Source organism: Callithrix jacchus, chromosome 3 (genome assembly GCF_049354715.1).
Source record: "Callithrix jacchus isolate 240 chromosome 3, calJac240_pri, whole genome shotgun sequence".
Taxonomy (NCBI): Eukaryota; Metazoa; Chordata; class Mammalia; order Primates; family Cebidae; genus Callithrix; species Callithrix jacchus.
Window position 1 is genome coordinate 110,695,516 of NC_133504.1, and position 17,283 is coordinate 110,712,798.

The 17,283-nt window shown below is 44.3% G+C and overlaps 1 protein-coding gene and 1 pseudogene across 8 annotated transcripts; one reads left to right on the forward strand and one right to left on the reverse strand.

The window, feature by feature from the left end:
* Nucleotides 1–3,442: 3,442 nt before the first annotated feature.
* Nucleotides 3,443–5,075, reverse strand: LOC100396856 (keratin, type II cytoskeletal 8 pseudogene; annotated as a pseudogene).
* A 2,432-nt stretch (nucleotides 5,076–7,507) lies between these two features.
* On the forward strand, nucleotides 7,508–14,484 carry C3H4orf36 (chromosome 3 C4orf36 homolog). 8 transcript variants are annotated; one of them, XM_078366911.1, is made up of 6 exons: nucleotides 7,508–7,788; nucleotides 8,283–8,420; nucleotides 8,697–9,358; nucleotides 10,498–10,591; nucleotides 13,249–13,399; nucleotides 13,623–14,484. In XM_078366911.1, the coding sequence occupies exons 4-6, from the start codon at nucleotides 10,559–10,561 to the stop codon at nucleotides 13,772–13,774; spliced, it is 336 nt and encodes a 111-aa protein (XP_078223037.1). In that variant the 5' UTR covers nucleotides 7,508–7,788; nucleotides 8,283–8,420; nucleotides 8,697–9,358; nucleotides 10,498–10,558; the 3' UTR covers nucleotides 13,775–14,484. The 8 variants fall into 8 exon arrangements, with proteins under 8 accessions (XP_078223037.1, XP_078223039.1, XP_078223035.1 ...); XM_078366913.1 differs by lacking the exon at nucleotides 10,498–10,591 and having other exon boundaries at nucleotides 13,245–13,399; XM_078366909.1 differs by lacking the exon at nucleotides 10,498–10,591 and having other exon boundaries at nucleotides 7,508–7,605; nucleotides 8,697–10,241; nucleotides 13,245–13,399.
* Nucleotides 14,485–17,283: the final 2,799 nt, after the last annotated feature.

Consider the following 17,283-nt stretch of genomic DNA (forward strand, 5'->3'; position numbering starts at 1 on the left):
TGAAATTTCGATTGAACTGAAGCAGGTAAATCCTTTGTTTTAATTAGTACTTTATGGGGTGATATTGTAACAACCTAAAGGCCTTATGTATTAAGATGTGTAAGGAAATAATTTTTTCCCCCCTATTCTTAGAACCAATGCTCTGTGCTTACCCAGTGGAGGAATTCAAGTGTAGTTTTCAGGGGCTGAGCTCTCCTGGTGTAAGCTGCTCTGTGGCAGATGCAGGTTTTGTGGTGCCAGCCTGAGAACCAGCCAGAGATTCTCACCACGTCAGCTCTGCAGAGAATCCTAGGCTGTGAATCCCATGCTATATCTTGGAACAGGATAATGGATTCTGATCCGCTTTGTCTCCCAAGGAACAGAGCACCTGGAGATTGTGACTTCTGCCTCTAAGAATAGTAGAGAAGTCTGCCTCTAGCTGCAGCCGTTACTGTCTGTTTTGGCCACACAATAATGTATCTAAGGTGTAGAAACCCACTCTAGAGCAAACAAGATGGGTGAATGGATGAATGTTTTTGTAGGAATGCAACGGGAGCCTTATGAATACAGGGACTATGATTGGGTCAGAAAATCTGGAGAACTTAAAGGAGGTAGCTCAGGAACAAAACTGACCTGGGTTCAAATCTGACTCTGCAACTTACTAGTTGTGTAATCGTAAACAAGTCAGTTCCATAGCCCTTTATTTTTTATTTTTATTTTAAATTTTATTTATTTTATTTTTTTGAGACAGAGTCTTACTCATTCACCCAGGCTGAAGTGCAGTGGCACAATCTCCGTTCACTGCAACCTCCACCTCCCAGGCTCAAGCAATCCTCCCACCTCAGCCTTCTGAGTAGATGGAACTACAGGCACATGCCACTACACCTGGCTACTTTTTGTGTATTTTGTAGAGATGGGGTTTTGCCATGTTGTTCAGGCTGGTCTCAAACTCCTGAACTCAAGCAATCAGGAGTTCAGGAGTTTGAGACCAGCCTGAACAACACGGCAAACAACATACCGACCTCGGCCCCCACCCCAAAGTGCTGGGATGATAGAAATGAGCCACTGTGCCTGGCCATTTTATAGCCCTTTAAACTCTTTTTCCCCCTTAACTGTACTAGGGAAAGTATTAATTTCTTCCCCCTTAATCTGTGAGGGTCAGATGCCATGTAAAGTGGCTAAATGTGGTGGCTAGCAAGAAGTAGGTGGCCAGCAATATACTTTAAAAATGACTCCAGTCCTCTAAGCCTGGCTCATGGGTCATTCCCAGAAATAGAAAAGATAGACAGAGGAGATGATTTAGGGAGTAGGAGATGAATTAATTTTGGTTATGTTGAAATTTTCATCTGAACAAGATAGTCCAGTAGGAAGTTCCCACAAATTGATATGCATCTGGGAAAGAAGCCAAGGCTGGCTAGAGAATCAGATTTGAGACCCATCCAAAGAGAAATGATAGTTACATTAATGAGACCAGCGCTGCTGAGAGTACTGAGGCAGATTAAATGGTCTATGGGCAGACACACATCTAAGGGAGAGAAGAATGAAAGAAATAAGCAAAGGAGTGGCCAGACAGTTGAGACAATGAGAAACTAGCACAGAAGGGTGGAGAATATTTACAGCTGTTATTTGGTGATTTTAAAGTTTTTGCAGATGTGTTGTTTTGTCGTTATCTTAGAATTGGTGTCATTAGAGAAGTTTTATAATAGTCATTAGAAAACTGTAAGCTGCATTTGTGATTTACACATTAAGTTAAAAGAAATAAAAAGTCACTTTCTGAAACTAGAACGACAAACACACATATATACATGTATGAGAAATTATTATAATATTTGAAAAGGATAGTTGTGAAAATATTTTGAAATGTATGATATAAAACCTTGCCCTAATTATAGTCCTGGGAGAATATGTAATGTGGTGTGATGAGGACAGCACAAAAATTAGAATAAGGCAGTCTTGGGTTCAAATCCTGTGGCCTTAGAAAATTCATGCTTGAGGTGCCTCCATTTTTTTCTCTAATATCCCTAAAATTTCATCACTAAATTAATAGCAGCATATATTGTATGATAATTAAATAAGACAATGTATATGAAGTACGTTGAACAGTTAGTAAATGTTACCACACAATTATTGTTTCTGTGGTAGGTGTTGATTATCTTTTGCATATCTTCTTGTGCTTTAGTTTTAACGCTAGGTGGCAGCAATGCATTCTTAATCAATTAAAACAACACTTGCTAACTTTCTGGCATAGAAGAGATGGGTGAAGCCTTACCTAATAGGAAGATTAGTGTGTAGGACACCAGCAAAGCAGGGCGGAAAAGATAAATAGAGATAGCAATAGAGATCAGTATAGAGACATCAATAAAGATTAAATAGAGGGAGGGAGGAAGAGAGAGAGGAAGACATTTTAGAAATAATTTGATATTTTTCAAAGGATATACTGAAATAGTTATTGTGGGGGAAACTACATCCTTCTACCTTCTAGAAAATTGTATCATTTTAAAATGCATATGGGTAAGTGGCAGGTTTCGTGTATTTTTTTTGTGTTGACAACGTTAAGGATCCTAAGTGGTCCTGGATGAGACTTAGCAAAATAGCCACATAGCAAATGTCTGTAAAGTGTAATATGTTTTACAGTTCATTTTAATTTTAGTCTTTGCCTTAATTATAAAAGTATGACCATTTTCCTCTATATAAAACATTCCTTCTACAATAAGATATTTAGTGATATCTATTGCTATGTAATGCTATCTATTGCTGTGTAACCATTATCCCAAAAGTTCGTGGCTTAAAATGAGGAAATAGTTTTGTTTTTCTTGAGACAGGGTCTCATTCTGCCACTCAGGCTGGAGCGCAGTGGTGACCACAGCTCACTGCAGCCTCGACCTCCTGGACTCAAAGGATCCTCCTGCCTCAGCCTCTGGAGTAGTTGGGGCTATAGGTGTGTACTACCATATCCTGCTAGGTTTTTTCTACTTTTTATAAAGTTGGGGCCTCACTAGGGTGCCCAGGCTGGTCTTGAACTCCCAGGCTCAAGTGATCTTCCTGTCTCAGCCTCCTATAGTGTTGGGATTACAGGCAAGAGTCACCATGGCCAACTATGATAAACATTTATTATCCTGTATTTTCTGAGAGCCAGGAATCCTGGGGTGACTTAGCTGGGTGATTCTGGCTCAGAATTTCTCATGAAGTTTCAGCCAAGACCTCAGCTGGGGCTAAAGTTACCTAAAAGTTTGACTGGGCCTTGGAGAATCTGCTTCTGAGATGGCTCAATCACATGGTTGGTGGCAAAGGCCTCAATTCCATATGAATTTTTTCTTTCTTTCTTTTTTTTTTCCGAGCTAGCTGAGATTTTATTTTGGACCAAAAAAAAAAAAGCAATTGAATTGTTTTGTAGCTGGAGGCATGGACAAGGGGGGTCCCCAGGCAGTAAACTCCCCGCTGGTGGGCTGAGGGCTAGGGCTGAGCGTCAGGTGGGTCTCCTGTTCCCTAAGTTCCCCTGCACAGCAACCTCCCTCCTGGGCTCTGGGGCAGCCTCAGGAGGGGCAGGCTGGGAGGGGCTGTTGCAGCTGTTCACTTGGGCAGGACGTCAGAGGACTCAGACACCAGCCTCCCATCGCGAGTCTCGATCTTCTTCACAACCACAGCCTTGGTGGAGCTGGTGTGGCTGAAGGAGCTGGAGCCCGCGCCAGAGCCAAAGCTGGAGCCCAGGCCGTAGCTGAGGCCGGGGCTTGTGAGGCCCCCATAGGCAGAGCTCAGATCACCTGCATAGCCGCTGGTGGTCTTCGTGTGGATACTCATGTTCTGCATCCCGGACTCCAGCTGGCTCTCCTCGCCCTCCAGTAGCTTGCGGTAGGTGGCGATCTCGATGTCCAGGGCCAGTTTGACTTTCATCAGCTCCTGGAACTCACGCAGCTGCTTTGCCATGTCCTGCTTGGACCGCTGCAGGGCAGATTCCAGCTCCTGCTGCTTGGTATGAGCATCCTTGAGTGCCTGCTCCCCGCGATGCTCAGCATCTCTAATGGCAGCCTCCAGGGAAGCCCTCTGGCCTTTGAGGCCCTCGATCTCAGCCTGGAGCCGGCTGATGTTCTGGTTCATCTCGGAGATCTCAGTCTTTGTATGCCACAGGTCATCCCTGTGCTTCCCAGCCAGCGTCTGCAACTCCTCATACTTGATCTGGTATATGCTGTCTGCCTCAGCCCGGCTGCGGTTGGCGATCTCCTTGTACTGCAATGATGCTGACCTCGGCAATGATGCTGTCCATGTCCAGAGAGCGGCTGTTGTCCATGGACAGCACCACAGACGTGTCGGAGATCTGGGACTGCAGCTCCCGGATCTCCTCTTCATACAGCTGCCTGAGGAAGTTGATCTCGTCAGTCAGTCCTTCCAGGCAAGACTCCAGCTCTACCTTGTTCATGTCAGCTTCATCCACATCCTTCCTCATGAGGACAAATTCATTCTCCATCTCTGTACGCTTATTGATCTCTTCCTCATACTTGTTCTTGAAGTCCTCCACCAGCCCCTGCATGTTGCCAAGCTCCGCCTCCAGCTTCAGCTTCTCCTGGCCCAGAGTCTCCAGCTGCCGCCTCAGGTTGTTGATGTAGTTCTCACACATGTTGTCTATGTTGCTCCTAGCCGTTTTCTGCTGCTGCAGGAGGCTCCACTTGGTCTCCAGCATCTTGTTCTGCTGCTCCAGGAACCGCACCTTGTCGATGAAGGAAGCAAACTTGTTGTTGAGGGTCTTGATCTGCTCCTTCTCCTGGGTACGCACGGCCTGGATGTTGGGGTCCACATCCACCTTAATGGGGTTCAGCAGGTTCTGGTTGATGGTGACGGCGGTGATGCCTCCCATGCCTATGCCGCTGGCCCCAGAATAGCCTGCACCCAGGCCACCCCGGAAGCCACTACTGCTCACTCGGGAGAAGCTCAAGCGGGCACTGGGCCCACTCGTGAAGCAGCAGCTGCTGAAGGCCCCGGGGCCAGAGGTGGACACCTTGTAGGACTTCTGGGTCACCCTGATGGACATGATGGAGGCAGGAGTGGAGGCAGGCGGGCTGAACTAGGGAGAGATTCCAGAAGGAGCGGAGAAGCTGCTTCTTCCCATATGAATTTTTTCATAAGGCAGGTTGACTGACCTTTCAAATGGCAGCCAGTCTCTCCTAGGGTGAGTGACCCAAGAAAGACTGCAAGAAGGAAGCCACAGTAACTTTTTTTTTTGACTCTTTCTTTCATCCAGGCTGGAGTACAGTGGCACAATCTCGGCTCACTGCAACCTCTGCCTCCCGGTTCAAGTGATTCTCCTGCTTCCACCTCGAGTAGCTGGGATTACAGGCACATGCCATCATGTCCAGCTAATTTTTGTGTTTTTAGTAGAGATGGGGTTTCACCATGTTGGCCAGGCTGGTCTCGAACTCCTGACCTCAAGTAATCCACCCACCTTGGCCTCCCAAAGCACTGGGATTACAGGTGTGAGCCACTGCCTGGCCGCCACAATAACTTTTATGACCTCATCTCAGAAGTCATACACTGTCCACCATATTTGTTCACAGTGAGTCACACAGGAAATAACTAAACACAATTGTCAGGAGTTTTATAAATATGCTGGAAATGGAGTTCCTGTATACAGAAATCACAGGCCTGACCTCCTCTGATGTGGCCCTGGATCTATTTCTACATTTAGAAAAAGAACACGTCATGGAACCATGAGGATCTTCACTTCTCAGGTGGCCTGTTCCCTATCTGGATATGACCTAAAATAACTTCTCTGTCTCTGTTTTTTTTTTTTTCAAAATGGGATTTAACCATGTTGGTCAGGCTGGTCTTGAACTCCAGACCTCAGGTGATCTGCCCGCCTTGGCCTCCAAAGTGCTTGGATTACAGGAGTGAGCCACCACGCCCGGCCTCTGTCTCTGTTTTTTCATCTCTGAAATAAAATCACCTAAGAAAGTGCCTTTCAAATTTTTTAGACCTATTTTAAGGACTGTATTTTATGTTGAGCCTGAACACACACACACACACAGACACACACACACAAACATACATATGTGTATATGTATATGACAGAAATGGAAGTGACACAAAACAATACCTTCTTACACTTATTTGTGTGATGTACTTTATTTGCCATCCTCTGCTAACTCATTTTTAAAAATTCAGGCCAAAATCTACTACACTGGCCTCACAGTCCATTGAGGGTTCCAACATTCTTTGTGGAAAAAAACACCCACCATCACTCCTTGGTGCTCACTTTTCATTGGTACTAGAGCAGAAATGCTGAAGAGCAAGCAAGTCCTTCTAGTTTCTGGGAGGCACAAAAGCACCTTTGAAATATGGGTCAGCCCTGCAAGCCTATTCTAATTAGAAGGATCAGACGTTGCATGTCAGGTGGAAAGGTTACTTTGTTTATTTTATTTTATTTTTTTTCTTCTGAGATGGAGTCTGGCTCTGTCACCCAGGCTGGAGTGCAGTGGGGTGATCTCAGCTCACTTCAACCTTCACCTCCCGCGTTCAAGCGATTCTCCTGTCTCAGCCAGGCCAGACTCGAACTCCTGACCTCATGATCCTCCCGTCTTGGCCTCCCAAAGTGCTGGGATTACAGGCATGAGCCACCGTGCCTGGCCCATTCACTGTGCCTGGCACATCTGTGTTTATCTTTAAAAGTTGGCTTTTTCATTTGCCACGTGACAGTCCAATTTCATGGGCAGTCCTTTAGCCACCCCGAACCCATTGGTCAGCTTCACAATTGGAATAATGAGTAGTATCCCTCTTGTCTATTTCACAAAGTTATTATTAGGCTCACAATCAATTAGGTACTTATTGCGTGGTCGAAAAATCTCAGGGCAGGATCTTTAATCTTCACAACAACCCTCTAAGAATATATAGCATTATCCTTGTTTTATAGATAAGAAATTGAGGCATAGAGCAGTGACATATGCGAAATCTTACTGTTAAATCTTAAGTGGCAGAGCTAGAATTCCAAACCAGTTCCAACACCAAAACCCTCACTCAAAATGGAAATGTAAGCTCATTTCATTTGACCATAAGGGTTGACCATCTGATGTATTCAGATGAAGAAATATGGAATCACTATAGTGTAATAATGGCTTTAGAAACTGATCCTGTCTTGCTTTGAACACGAACACCTAAAACATCACACGTGGCCTTGAGCTCACTGCCTTCACCCACTGCAGCGTGAGAATACTGACAACAGGGCTTCGGTTCCCGGTTCCCCAGATGTCAGCATCCAGGACTGGGCGCATTTCTTTAAATGGCGCCCCCAAAAGAAGTCCAGATCGCTTCGATGCAGCCCCTCTACGTTGGAAAGCAACGTACATTTCCCAGGAAATGTCTGGCTTACAGCCCTCTCTTTGGCTAGTTGGCTGGGTTCCGAGAGTGCGGCCTGCCCGGGCCTAGTCACCGGAGAGCGGACCCCTGTGGGGTGGGATGGGCCCCACAAAGCCCTTTATTGAGGTTCCGGCGTGACGTGGGGTGCCCCGGACTCGACGCCCGCCGGGAGCGGGAAGGAGGCCGCGGGGCGGCTCCGAGGTGTGCGCGCCGCCATGTGCGCTTAGCCCGGCGCGCTCTGCCCTCCGTCCCTCGGCTGCGACCCTCCGAGCCCCTCGAGCCCCGGTAACTAGGCTGCCGGCGCCGGCTCGCAGGGACCCGTCATCCTGAAAGTCCAGCGCCTGCAGCGCGTTCCCGGCGAGTCGGAGGCCGGGTGGGGCCCCTGCGTGGGAAGCAGCCGAGGCTGAGGCCGGTCCCTTCGCCGCGGGCTCTGCGGGCGGCCGAGGCCCCCACCCGTCCCGGGAACAGGTTCCTCTCGGGCCCTGGGCGTCCGGGGAAGGGAAGGGGACTCGCCCGGAATCGGCGTGCAAGGGCGGGGGCGCAGGAGTGGTGCTGAGAGTTCTGAATGAGGGAAAACCTGGGAAGGACTGTGCTCCGCTGAAAGTGCCTGGGCCGGGGCGGGCGGAGCCTTTGGTAGCTCCTCACGGCCACGATCAGACACATGTTGGCACCGCGGTGCTGGAGCTGGTCTGGCAGGCTCAGGCAAGGGCAGAGAGCGCGACACCGAAACTTTGTCTCAGGATGACGAAACTTACCTGGCATTTTCTCCTTATGCGGTGGCAAGAAATGAAATGAGTCCATGGAAAATGAACGAGAACACGGTTTTACATTTGAGGCTCAAGTTCAATGAACACTTACTTATTAAGGACTTTCTGGCGTTCAGATATGCTTTTCCTATTATTTGACTACAAATTAAATATTCACATAAGAGGCATTAATTAAGTGCGTTGCAATAATTTCAGGTAAAGTGAACAGAGTTATCCGTGACATTCCATCAGGTATCTACGTACGGAAATCGTACTGTAAAAACTCGACATGGCTTATGGATTGCCAAGAAAGAACACAGTGAAAACCATTTTGCGGGGCTGTTGTTATAATGTGTAAGTGTTTTTTTTTAATCAGGGTAATCATTGATTGGGGTGGGGAGTGTCTTTGCTAAATAAAAGGACTGGAAACTGTGCTCCTCTGAGATACTGGGTTATAGGAAGTATTTTCGGATGTCTGGGTTCTGATTTTTTTTTTAAAAGGCAGCTGCCTTTATAAGAGTAAGTTAATTATCTTACTTGATCTTCACAACACAACACTTTAAAGTGAGAAAATTGAGGTTCAGGAAAGTCTGAACAAAGTTACAGTTCTTTTTTCTTTTTTTTTTTTAGACGGAGTTTCCCTCCTGTTTCCAAGGCTGGAGTGCAATGGCGTGATCTCGGCTCATCCGCAACCTCCGCCTCCTGGGTTCAGGCAATTCTGCTGCCTCAGCCTCCCGAGTAGCTGGGACTACAGGCTGTGCCACCATGCCCAGCTAATTTTTTTTGTATTTTTTAGTAGAGATGGGGGTTCACCATGTTGACCAGGATGGTCTCCATCTCTTGACCTCGTGATCCACCCGCCTCGGCCTCCCAAAGTGCTGGGATTACAGGCTTGAGCCACCGTGCCCAGCCAAAGTCACAGTTCTGTAGTAAGGAAATGCCAGGGCTAGATTCGGAATCTTCTTGTTCTACGACAGCGTTTTCTGCTTCCACCTACATCTTTTAAAAAACTTTGTTTAGATTCTCCACATCTTCCAGATAAAAGCTCAGGTGTCAGATGTATCTTAACAGAGCACCTAATTAGCTGGTACAAAGGGTCGGTTTTGAAACCTGTATACTTTGGCAGGCAGCAGATGGACAACACATGCTTTCCAATCAAGAAGACCTGTACTCTCATCCTGGCCCTGCCCCTGGCTCCCTAAGTCCACCCCTCTTTGTACCTTGACCTCTGCATCTGCAGGATGCATATAACAATTGGCTATGCAGCATGGACTATAAATGAAGTTGTGTAGGTAAAGTACTTGCACATTGCCTGTCATCCAGTGAACGCATAGTGAGCACATGTTGCAACCGTATAGTAGCTCCACTCTGTGGTATCATAGGGCAATCTTTTCTTTTCTTTTTTTGAGACAGTGTCATGCTTTATTGCCCAGGCTGGAGTGCAGTGACACTGTCTCAGCTCATTGATGCAACCTCCGCCTCCCAGGTTCAAGAGATTCTCCTGCCTCAGCATCCCAAGTAGCTGGGATTACAGGTGCCTGCCATCATGCCCAGCTAATTTTTGTATTTTTAGTAGAGACAGGGTTTCACCATGTTGGCCAGGCTGGTCTCAAACTCCTGACCTCAAGTGATCCTGCCTCGGCCTCCCAAAGTGCTGGGATTACAGGCATAAGCCACCATGACTGGCTGGTCTTTTCCTTTCTTAAATGTTCGATTTTGTTCTGTTAATCTCTCTGTCACAGCTTATGACATATTTACCATTAGGCGTCAACTGAATTTGTCTTTTAAACAATATTCTATGAAGTAAATGAGAATTCCCTGTGGAGTTATAAAACCAGAGCTATAGGAAATTCAGAGAAAACTCACGGTTGCATTTTGTTTAGTTTTGTCAGTTTAGTATGTGTTTAGACCTTGAACTATAGGCAAGTACCATTATACTAAGTATCATTACAAATGTAATTTTTAGTGAAGATACTCCTATTTCTGGAGAACGATTTAAAGCACTGATTCCATGGTTTTGGTTATGCAGAATTTTACATCATGAACAATCTCTGCAACACCAGGGCTTTCTCTTTCATTCTCTCAAGGAAGTATTTGATATCATATTATTTATAAGAATAGCTAAGTCAAGAGGAACAGAATGGTAGTAGTGCTCTTCGGAATTCATTTGCCAAGGTAACTCCTTACCTGGGGCTTTTTGTGACTTGGTGTTTTTAAAAGATTGAGAAAACTATAACACTGAAAACTTTCAAGCAGTATAGAAGCATATGACAGGAAAATAAAAATGCTCTCTCTCCCTATTCCCATTCCTAGTCCCACTCAGAGGAAAAATGTCTTACATGTTTTCTAGAATTTCTGTGTCTACACAAGACACACACATGTATACATACACATATGTCTTTTTAATTTTTTTTTTTTTTTTGCCAATCAGTTTGAGCTTATGAGGTTGCTTGGGTTAGCCTTGAACTCATGACCTCACCTTCGCAAGCGCCATGACCTCCGGCAGGAGCCACTTTGGACCCCACGTATGTCTTTTTAACACAGGAAATGGTATTGAACTTTGCTTTGCCCACCCCCGTCCAATATGTCTTGCATAGCCTATTAGGTAAGAGCACTGATTCTGGAGTCTGACTTCCTAGGTTCAGATCTCAGCTTCACAACCAACAGCTTTGTCACCTTGGGCAAGTTGTTCTCTGCTCTGCAGTTTCCTTCCTTCCTTCCTTCCTTCCTTCCTTCCTTCCTTCCTTCCTTCCTTCCTTCCTTCCTTCCTCCTCCCTCCCTCCCTCCCTCCCTCCCTCCCTCCCTCCCTCCCTCCCTCCCTTCGTTGCTCCCTCCCTCCCTCCCTTCCTTCCTGGCAGGGTCTCACTCTGTCATGCAGGCTGGAATGTTGTGGCACAATTGCATCTCCTGGGCTTGAGCAATCCTCGCTCCTCAGCCTCCTGAGTAGCTGGGACCATAGGCACCCGCCACCACGCCTGGTGGATTTGTTTTATTTTTGGTAGAGATGGGGTCTCACTTCGTTGCCCAAGCTAGTCTCAAACTCCTGTCCTCAAGTGATCCACCTTGGTCTCCCAAAGTGCTGGGATTACCAGCATGAGCCACCACATACAGCTGGAGATCTTTAGTTTTTGTCGAGACAGGATATCACTCTATCAACTCAGTGCAGCCTCAGGCTTAGCCTCCTGGGCTCAAGTGATCCTCCTGCCTCACCTTCTTTTGTAGCTGGAACCACAGGCATGCACCACCACCTTCGGCTAATTTTTTGATTTTTTGTAGAGATGAGATCTCATTACATCGCCCAGGCTGGTCTTGACCTCCTGGCATCCAGGGAGCCTCCTGCCTCAACCTCCCAAAGTGTTGGGGTTATAGGCATGAGCCAGCATCCCAGCCGGCTCTTCAGTTTTCTAATCTATAAAATGAAGATAGTAGTAGCACCTGTCTCTTTCATAGGGTTGTTGGAGTAATTACATGAGTTCATGTGTGTAAATTGCTGAAAACAGTGCCCAATAGTAAGTGCTGTATAAACATTAACTGTTTTATTGCTTATCTTTCCAAATCAATAGTCCTTATTCTTTCATTACATGTATGTACCACAGTTTGTTTAATCAGGCTCTTCTTGATAAATATTAAGGTCAGGTGATTTTCTTTATTTCTTTTTTTTTTTTGAGATGGAGTTTTGCTCTTGTCACCCAAGCTGGAGTGCAGTGGTGTGATCTCGGCTCACTGCAACCTCCAACTCCTAGGTTCAAGCAATTCTCCTGCCTTAGCCTCCCAAGTAGTTGGGATTATAGACACCTTCCACCACCCCCAGCTAAGTTTTGTATTTTTGGTAGAGATAGGGTTTCACCATGTTGCCCAGGCTGGTCTTGGACTCCTTGATCTCAGGTGATTCACCTGCCTTAGTCTTCCAAAGTACTGGGATTACAGGCATAAGCCACCGCACCCAACAAACGACACTTCAATGAACTTTCTTATACATTTTTGTAACTTGTTCAGGTACATCTATAATAATTGTAGACTCTAAGTCACTCCTGAAAGTTAGATGATGAAGTATCGGGAAGCTGGAACAGGCAAACAAAGGGGTGACATGGTCACTTCCCCTGCCTTGGCCAAAGCAGGTCTTTCACTTTCTTCATGCATATGAGGCTGAACTCATATTGACTGCAGATGAGAAACATGTATTTGATATCAAATTTCAGAATTAGGTGAATGAGAACAATTTTTAAACATTCATAGTGGTTATATAGCAGTTATTTTGAATGTTGTAGTTTGGAATTTCATCCCCATTCCCAGATTGCACACTCAAAGCCTGGCCTGTGCCAAGCACTGGGCTCAGTGTATGATTATGTGCTTCTTTCCTTATTTAATATAAATATATATATATAATATAACTATATATATATATATAAAATATAACTATATATATATATATATATAGAGAGAGAGAGAGAGAGAGAGAGAGACAGAGTCTTGCTCTGTTGCCCAGACTGGAGTGCAGTGGCAGAATCCTTGTTCACTGCAGCCTCCGCTGCCTGGGTTCAAGCAATTCTGCTTCAGCCTCCCAAGTAGCTGGGATTACAGGTACCTGCCACCACGCCCAGCTAATTTTTGATTTTTTTTCTTTTTTTTTTTTTAAATTTTGTATTTTTTTTTTTCTTCTTTTTTTATTGTATTTTAGGTTTTGGGGTCATGTGCAGAGCATGCAATACAGTTTTTTTCTTTTTTTTTTTTTTAGTAGAGATGGGGTTTCACTATATTGGCCAAGCTAGTCTCGAACTCCCGACCTCAAGTGATCAGTTGACCTCGGCCTCCCAAAGTTCTGGGATTACAGGGGTGAGCCACTGTGCCCAGTCGATATGACCACATTTTTATGAGTTACAAAAGACTCTGGAGCTTACAGTTCTTATCTACATCCTCTTACATGGAAAGATTGGATTGACTCCATGAAGGCTGAATCAAAGTTCCTGGCATAATTTCTGGGCATTGTTCAGCATGATCTTCACATTAGCTAATATAAATCTCCCTCTCCTGTCTGGAAAATTCTGAATACCTCCCCCCGACCCCACCACAAACCAAAATGTCTCATGGCAAATGGAACTGAGAATTAATGTCTTCTGCATCTCACATAGTAGGCGTTTAATCAATATTTATTGAATGAATAATGAATTTTTGTCCCAGACAGGAACCTTGGGATCTTGCAGTGCTTACAAAGACCTGGTACATGAACCTAGCCAATATCAACTTGCCTTTCTTGGAAGAAATTTCATTTGGTGGTTCTGTGCAGCTCACAAAATGTAACCCTGTTAAAGATGGACTGCTCCCTTCTGTAGAATGTATGTTCTTTAAGGTCTGCTTTCCTAAGTTATTAATTGTGTGTGTCATTTGCTTATCAGAGAAATGTTTAAATCTGTGTGTTTATACCCATGCCTCCTATCTTTGTAGCTGTGTCATCTAGTTTATTATTCAAGAATGTGGATTTTGCTGTATGATATTCAGTTTTGAGTTAGTTATGCCTGATGAAAAATGTCAGATTGTTTTGTTTATTTTCTTTTTCAGCCATCAAACTTGAAAGGGAGTATGAAGTGAAGCGTCTCTGTAAACTTAAATGTCAAGAAAATACATCTGAGGAAATTCAGCTTCTTCTAAGGGAAAGGCCAGCTGGTTTGAGAAGACCTCTTCCATCTAAATTACAGTCCGCTCATGATTGAATCTGTACTCTGTCTCTTGCCTCCAAAGGGATGAAGGTCTGTGGACCTTTCACTGTGTAGTTTGGGGCAGATATTTGAATGCCCGCTGGCAATGGGCCACTGCCCACAGCTGTGGGTTGGTGGCCAGCTCTGACAGATCTTCTGAGTCCCTGACATACTCTTGTTCCCTGTGTCACAAGTGACAGCACTGTAAGTAGATGAAAATGCATTTGGAGTTGAGTCATTTGAGCTATTCATTTTAATTTTTGTAAAATTGCACTAAAAGGAGAGGAAACTCCTTGTCGGCTGCATTGTTTTCAAGAGACATTTTGAATACGCATCTTTGAATCCCAAGGAGAGACCAAAAACAAGGCAAGAGAGAAATTTTCTTAAAAATGATAAACTGTTGGTTTAGAGAGAAAAAAACGATAAACTGAAGCATTTTGTTTGGTTAAGAAAAATGATAAACTTCATTTTTAGTTCCTCTCTAGTTTCCAATTTTCAATGAAACATCATTGAATATTCACATGTGGTTCTTTAAAGTAGCAAGTAGAACTTACTTTGTTTTTGTTCTCCTAAAAAAATTGTCAGGCTGGGGGTCATGGCTCACACCTATAATCACAGTACTATGGGAGACTGAGGTGGGAGGATCACTTGGGCCCGGGAGTATAGGGCCAGCCTGGCAACATAGAGAGACCTGGTCTCTACAGAAAATTAAAAAATTAGCTGACCATGGTGCTGTGTGTCTGTAGTCCCAGCTACTTGGGAGGCTGAGGTGGGAGGAGCTCTTGGGCCCGGGAGTTGGAGGCTGTATTAAGCTGTGATCATGCCTCTGCACTCTAGCCTGGGCAGCAGAGTGAGAATGTGTCTCAAAAAAAAGAAAAAAAAAAAAAAGTCAGTCTTTTTCCTTCTGCCTAATTTCTTATTTTCTATCTGGAATGACCCTGAAGCATAAGGAACACACATACTTATGTGGAAGTGACATGAAAATACACAGAAGGTCTTACGAGGAAAACACAGAGTGACTGGGGGATGAGGAGTTGATTAACTGGAAAGTATCAGATTTGGATAAACGAATTCTAGCATTTGAATCCAATAAAGCATACTTGATATTAATGTTGCATTTGAGCACAGTTTAGTGTATTTTAGATGAGTCAGTATGCATTTTAGGATCTTCTGGTATCTTTTATTTCTTTTTTTCACCCAGGCTGGAGTGGAAGTTTCACTGCAACCTCTGCCTCCCAGGTGCAAGCAGTTCTCCTATCTCAGTCTCCCAAGTGGCTGGGACTACAGGTGTGCACCCCCATCCCCCCACTGGATTATTTTGAAGTAAATTCTAGATAGCATATTAGTATATCTGTAATTATAGAAATGCATATTTTATAAATGTAGATTTTTAATTTTATAAAAGTATGGATTAATCAAAGCATACCTGGGGGTCATAATCCTTGTAGGCTCATAGTTTGACCTCAGTTTAGTGAGTTGTCTCTGGTGGTTGCTGCTTTAACATATTTAGAAGACATTATCTGAATTACCCTGATACTTTCTTCCATCTGTGACATATGGCACAAATGAAGAGCACTTTCTGTCAGGAGTTTTGATGTGAGTGACTCATTTGATTTAGTGATCCTCAGTCCTGGAAAAAGTTATCGGGAATCCAGGCTCTGTATATAGTCTTGGCTGCGTGACTTGAAAAGGTGGAACATTCACATTCCTTGTCCAAATATGCCTCATAAAATTTAATGTGTTCTGTGTAAGACTCTAATCTGCCAACCAGAAACACTCCCAGAGTTTCTTGGCTGAAAGTCTGGGAGTTGGAGCTTTCACCAATTACCCATTCTTTCTTTCCACTTCCTTTACACACCTGTCTTCTCCTATTTGTTCTTTCTGACACTTTGACAATTTTTTTCCTCCATCTCAGCGATTATCATAAATATTACAGCTGGGCTGTTAGCTGGGTAAAATGTGGGAAAAGACCATTTTATGATTATACAGCCAAAGATAGTCTTTAGCAGAAATTTAGTGTGTTTTCATTTCTTTGGAAATCAAAACCAATCCAGTTTTCTTTAAAAAAATTAACAACCTCCAGCTGTATCAACACATGTTTTGGACTGTGACAAGATTCATGCTGTATGTTTATTTTTGTAGTTCATATCCCACTGAGTAGCCTTTCCTTCTAGGGTCACTGTCACTAATCCATCTAGTCCCAGGGATAATACTTCCAGTAGTTTGTTTGAAAATGGTAAATATCTTAAAATCTAAAGTCCACAAATCTACCGCATAATGTATCTGGTATTGTTGCTGTTAGTTTTAATTTCTTAAAAATCAGATTTAGGTAAGATAGTAATAAAGAGAAAACTCTAGGTTTTAGTTGATCTGGGTTCTAGATTCTTCCCTATCCTAATTAGTTATATATCCATGAGAAAATCTTTTAATTTCAGTGAAACTCAGCTTGTTTCTCTTTTTAAACATTGCCAGTTATAAATGTATTTTGTTTTATATTATTATTATTTATTATTATTTTTTAAAGATGGGGTTTCACCATGTTGGTCAGGCTGGTCTTGAACTCCCGACCTCAGGTGATCAGCCTGCCTTGGCCTCTAAAGTATATTATTTTTATTTATTCATTTTTTTGAGACTGAATCTCACTCTGTTGCCCAGGCTAGAGTGCAGTGGTGCAATGTTGGCTCACTGCAACCTCTGCCTCCTGGGTTCAAGTGATTCCCATGCCTCAGCCTCCTGAATAGCTGGGACTACAGGCGCATGCCACCATGCCCAGCTAATTTTTGTATTTTTAGTAGAGATGGGGTTTTGCCATGTTGGCAAGGCTGGCCTTGAATTCCTGACCTCAGGTGATCCACCTGCCTCAGCCTCCCAGAGTGCTGGGATTACAGGCATTGAGCCACTCTGGCTGGCTTCTATAAATGCATTTTAAATAAAAACAGTAGTTCCTGAGCTGGTTGTGGAACTACGATAGGCTTATGCCTATAATTCCAGCACTTTTGAAGATGGAGGTAGGAAGATCTCTTGAGGCCAAGAGTTTAAGACCAGTGTGAACCACAGAGTGAAACCCATCTCTACAAAAACAAAAAATATAAAACAAAAACCCCAGCCAGATATGGTGACACATGAGTGTAGTCCCAGCCACTTGGGAGGGTAAGGTGGGAGGATTCCTTGAGTGCTCAGGAATTTGAGGTTACAATGAGCTATTGCACCACTGCACTCCAGCCTAGGCAACAGAGCAAGACCCTGTCTTCAAATAAAATAAAATAAAATAAAATAGGCCAGGCACGGTGGCTCATGCCTGTAATCCCAGCGCTTTGGGAGGCTGAGATGGGTGGATTGCTTGAGGTCGGGAGTTTGAGACCATTCTGGCCAACATGGTGAAACCCTCTCTCTTCTAAAAATACAAAAAAATTAGCTGGGTGTGGTGGTGTGTGCCTGTAATCTCAGCTACTTGGGAGGCTGAGGCAGGGGAATTGCTTGAACCAGGGAGGTAGAGGTTGCAGTGAGCTGAGATCACACCACTG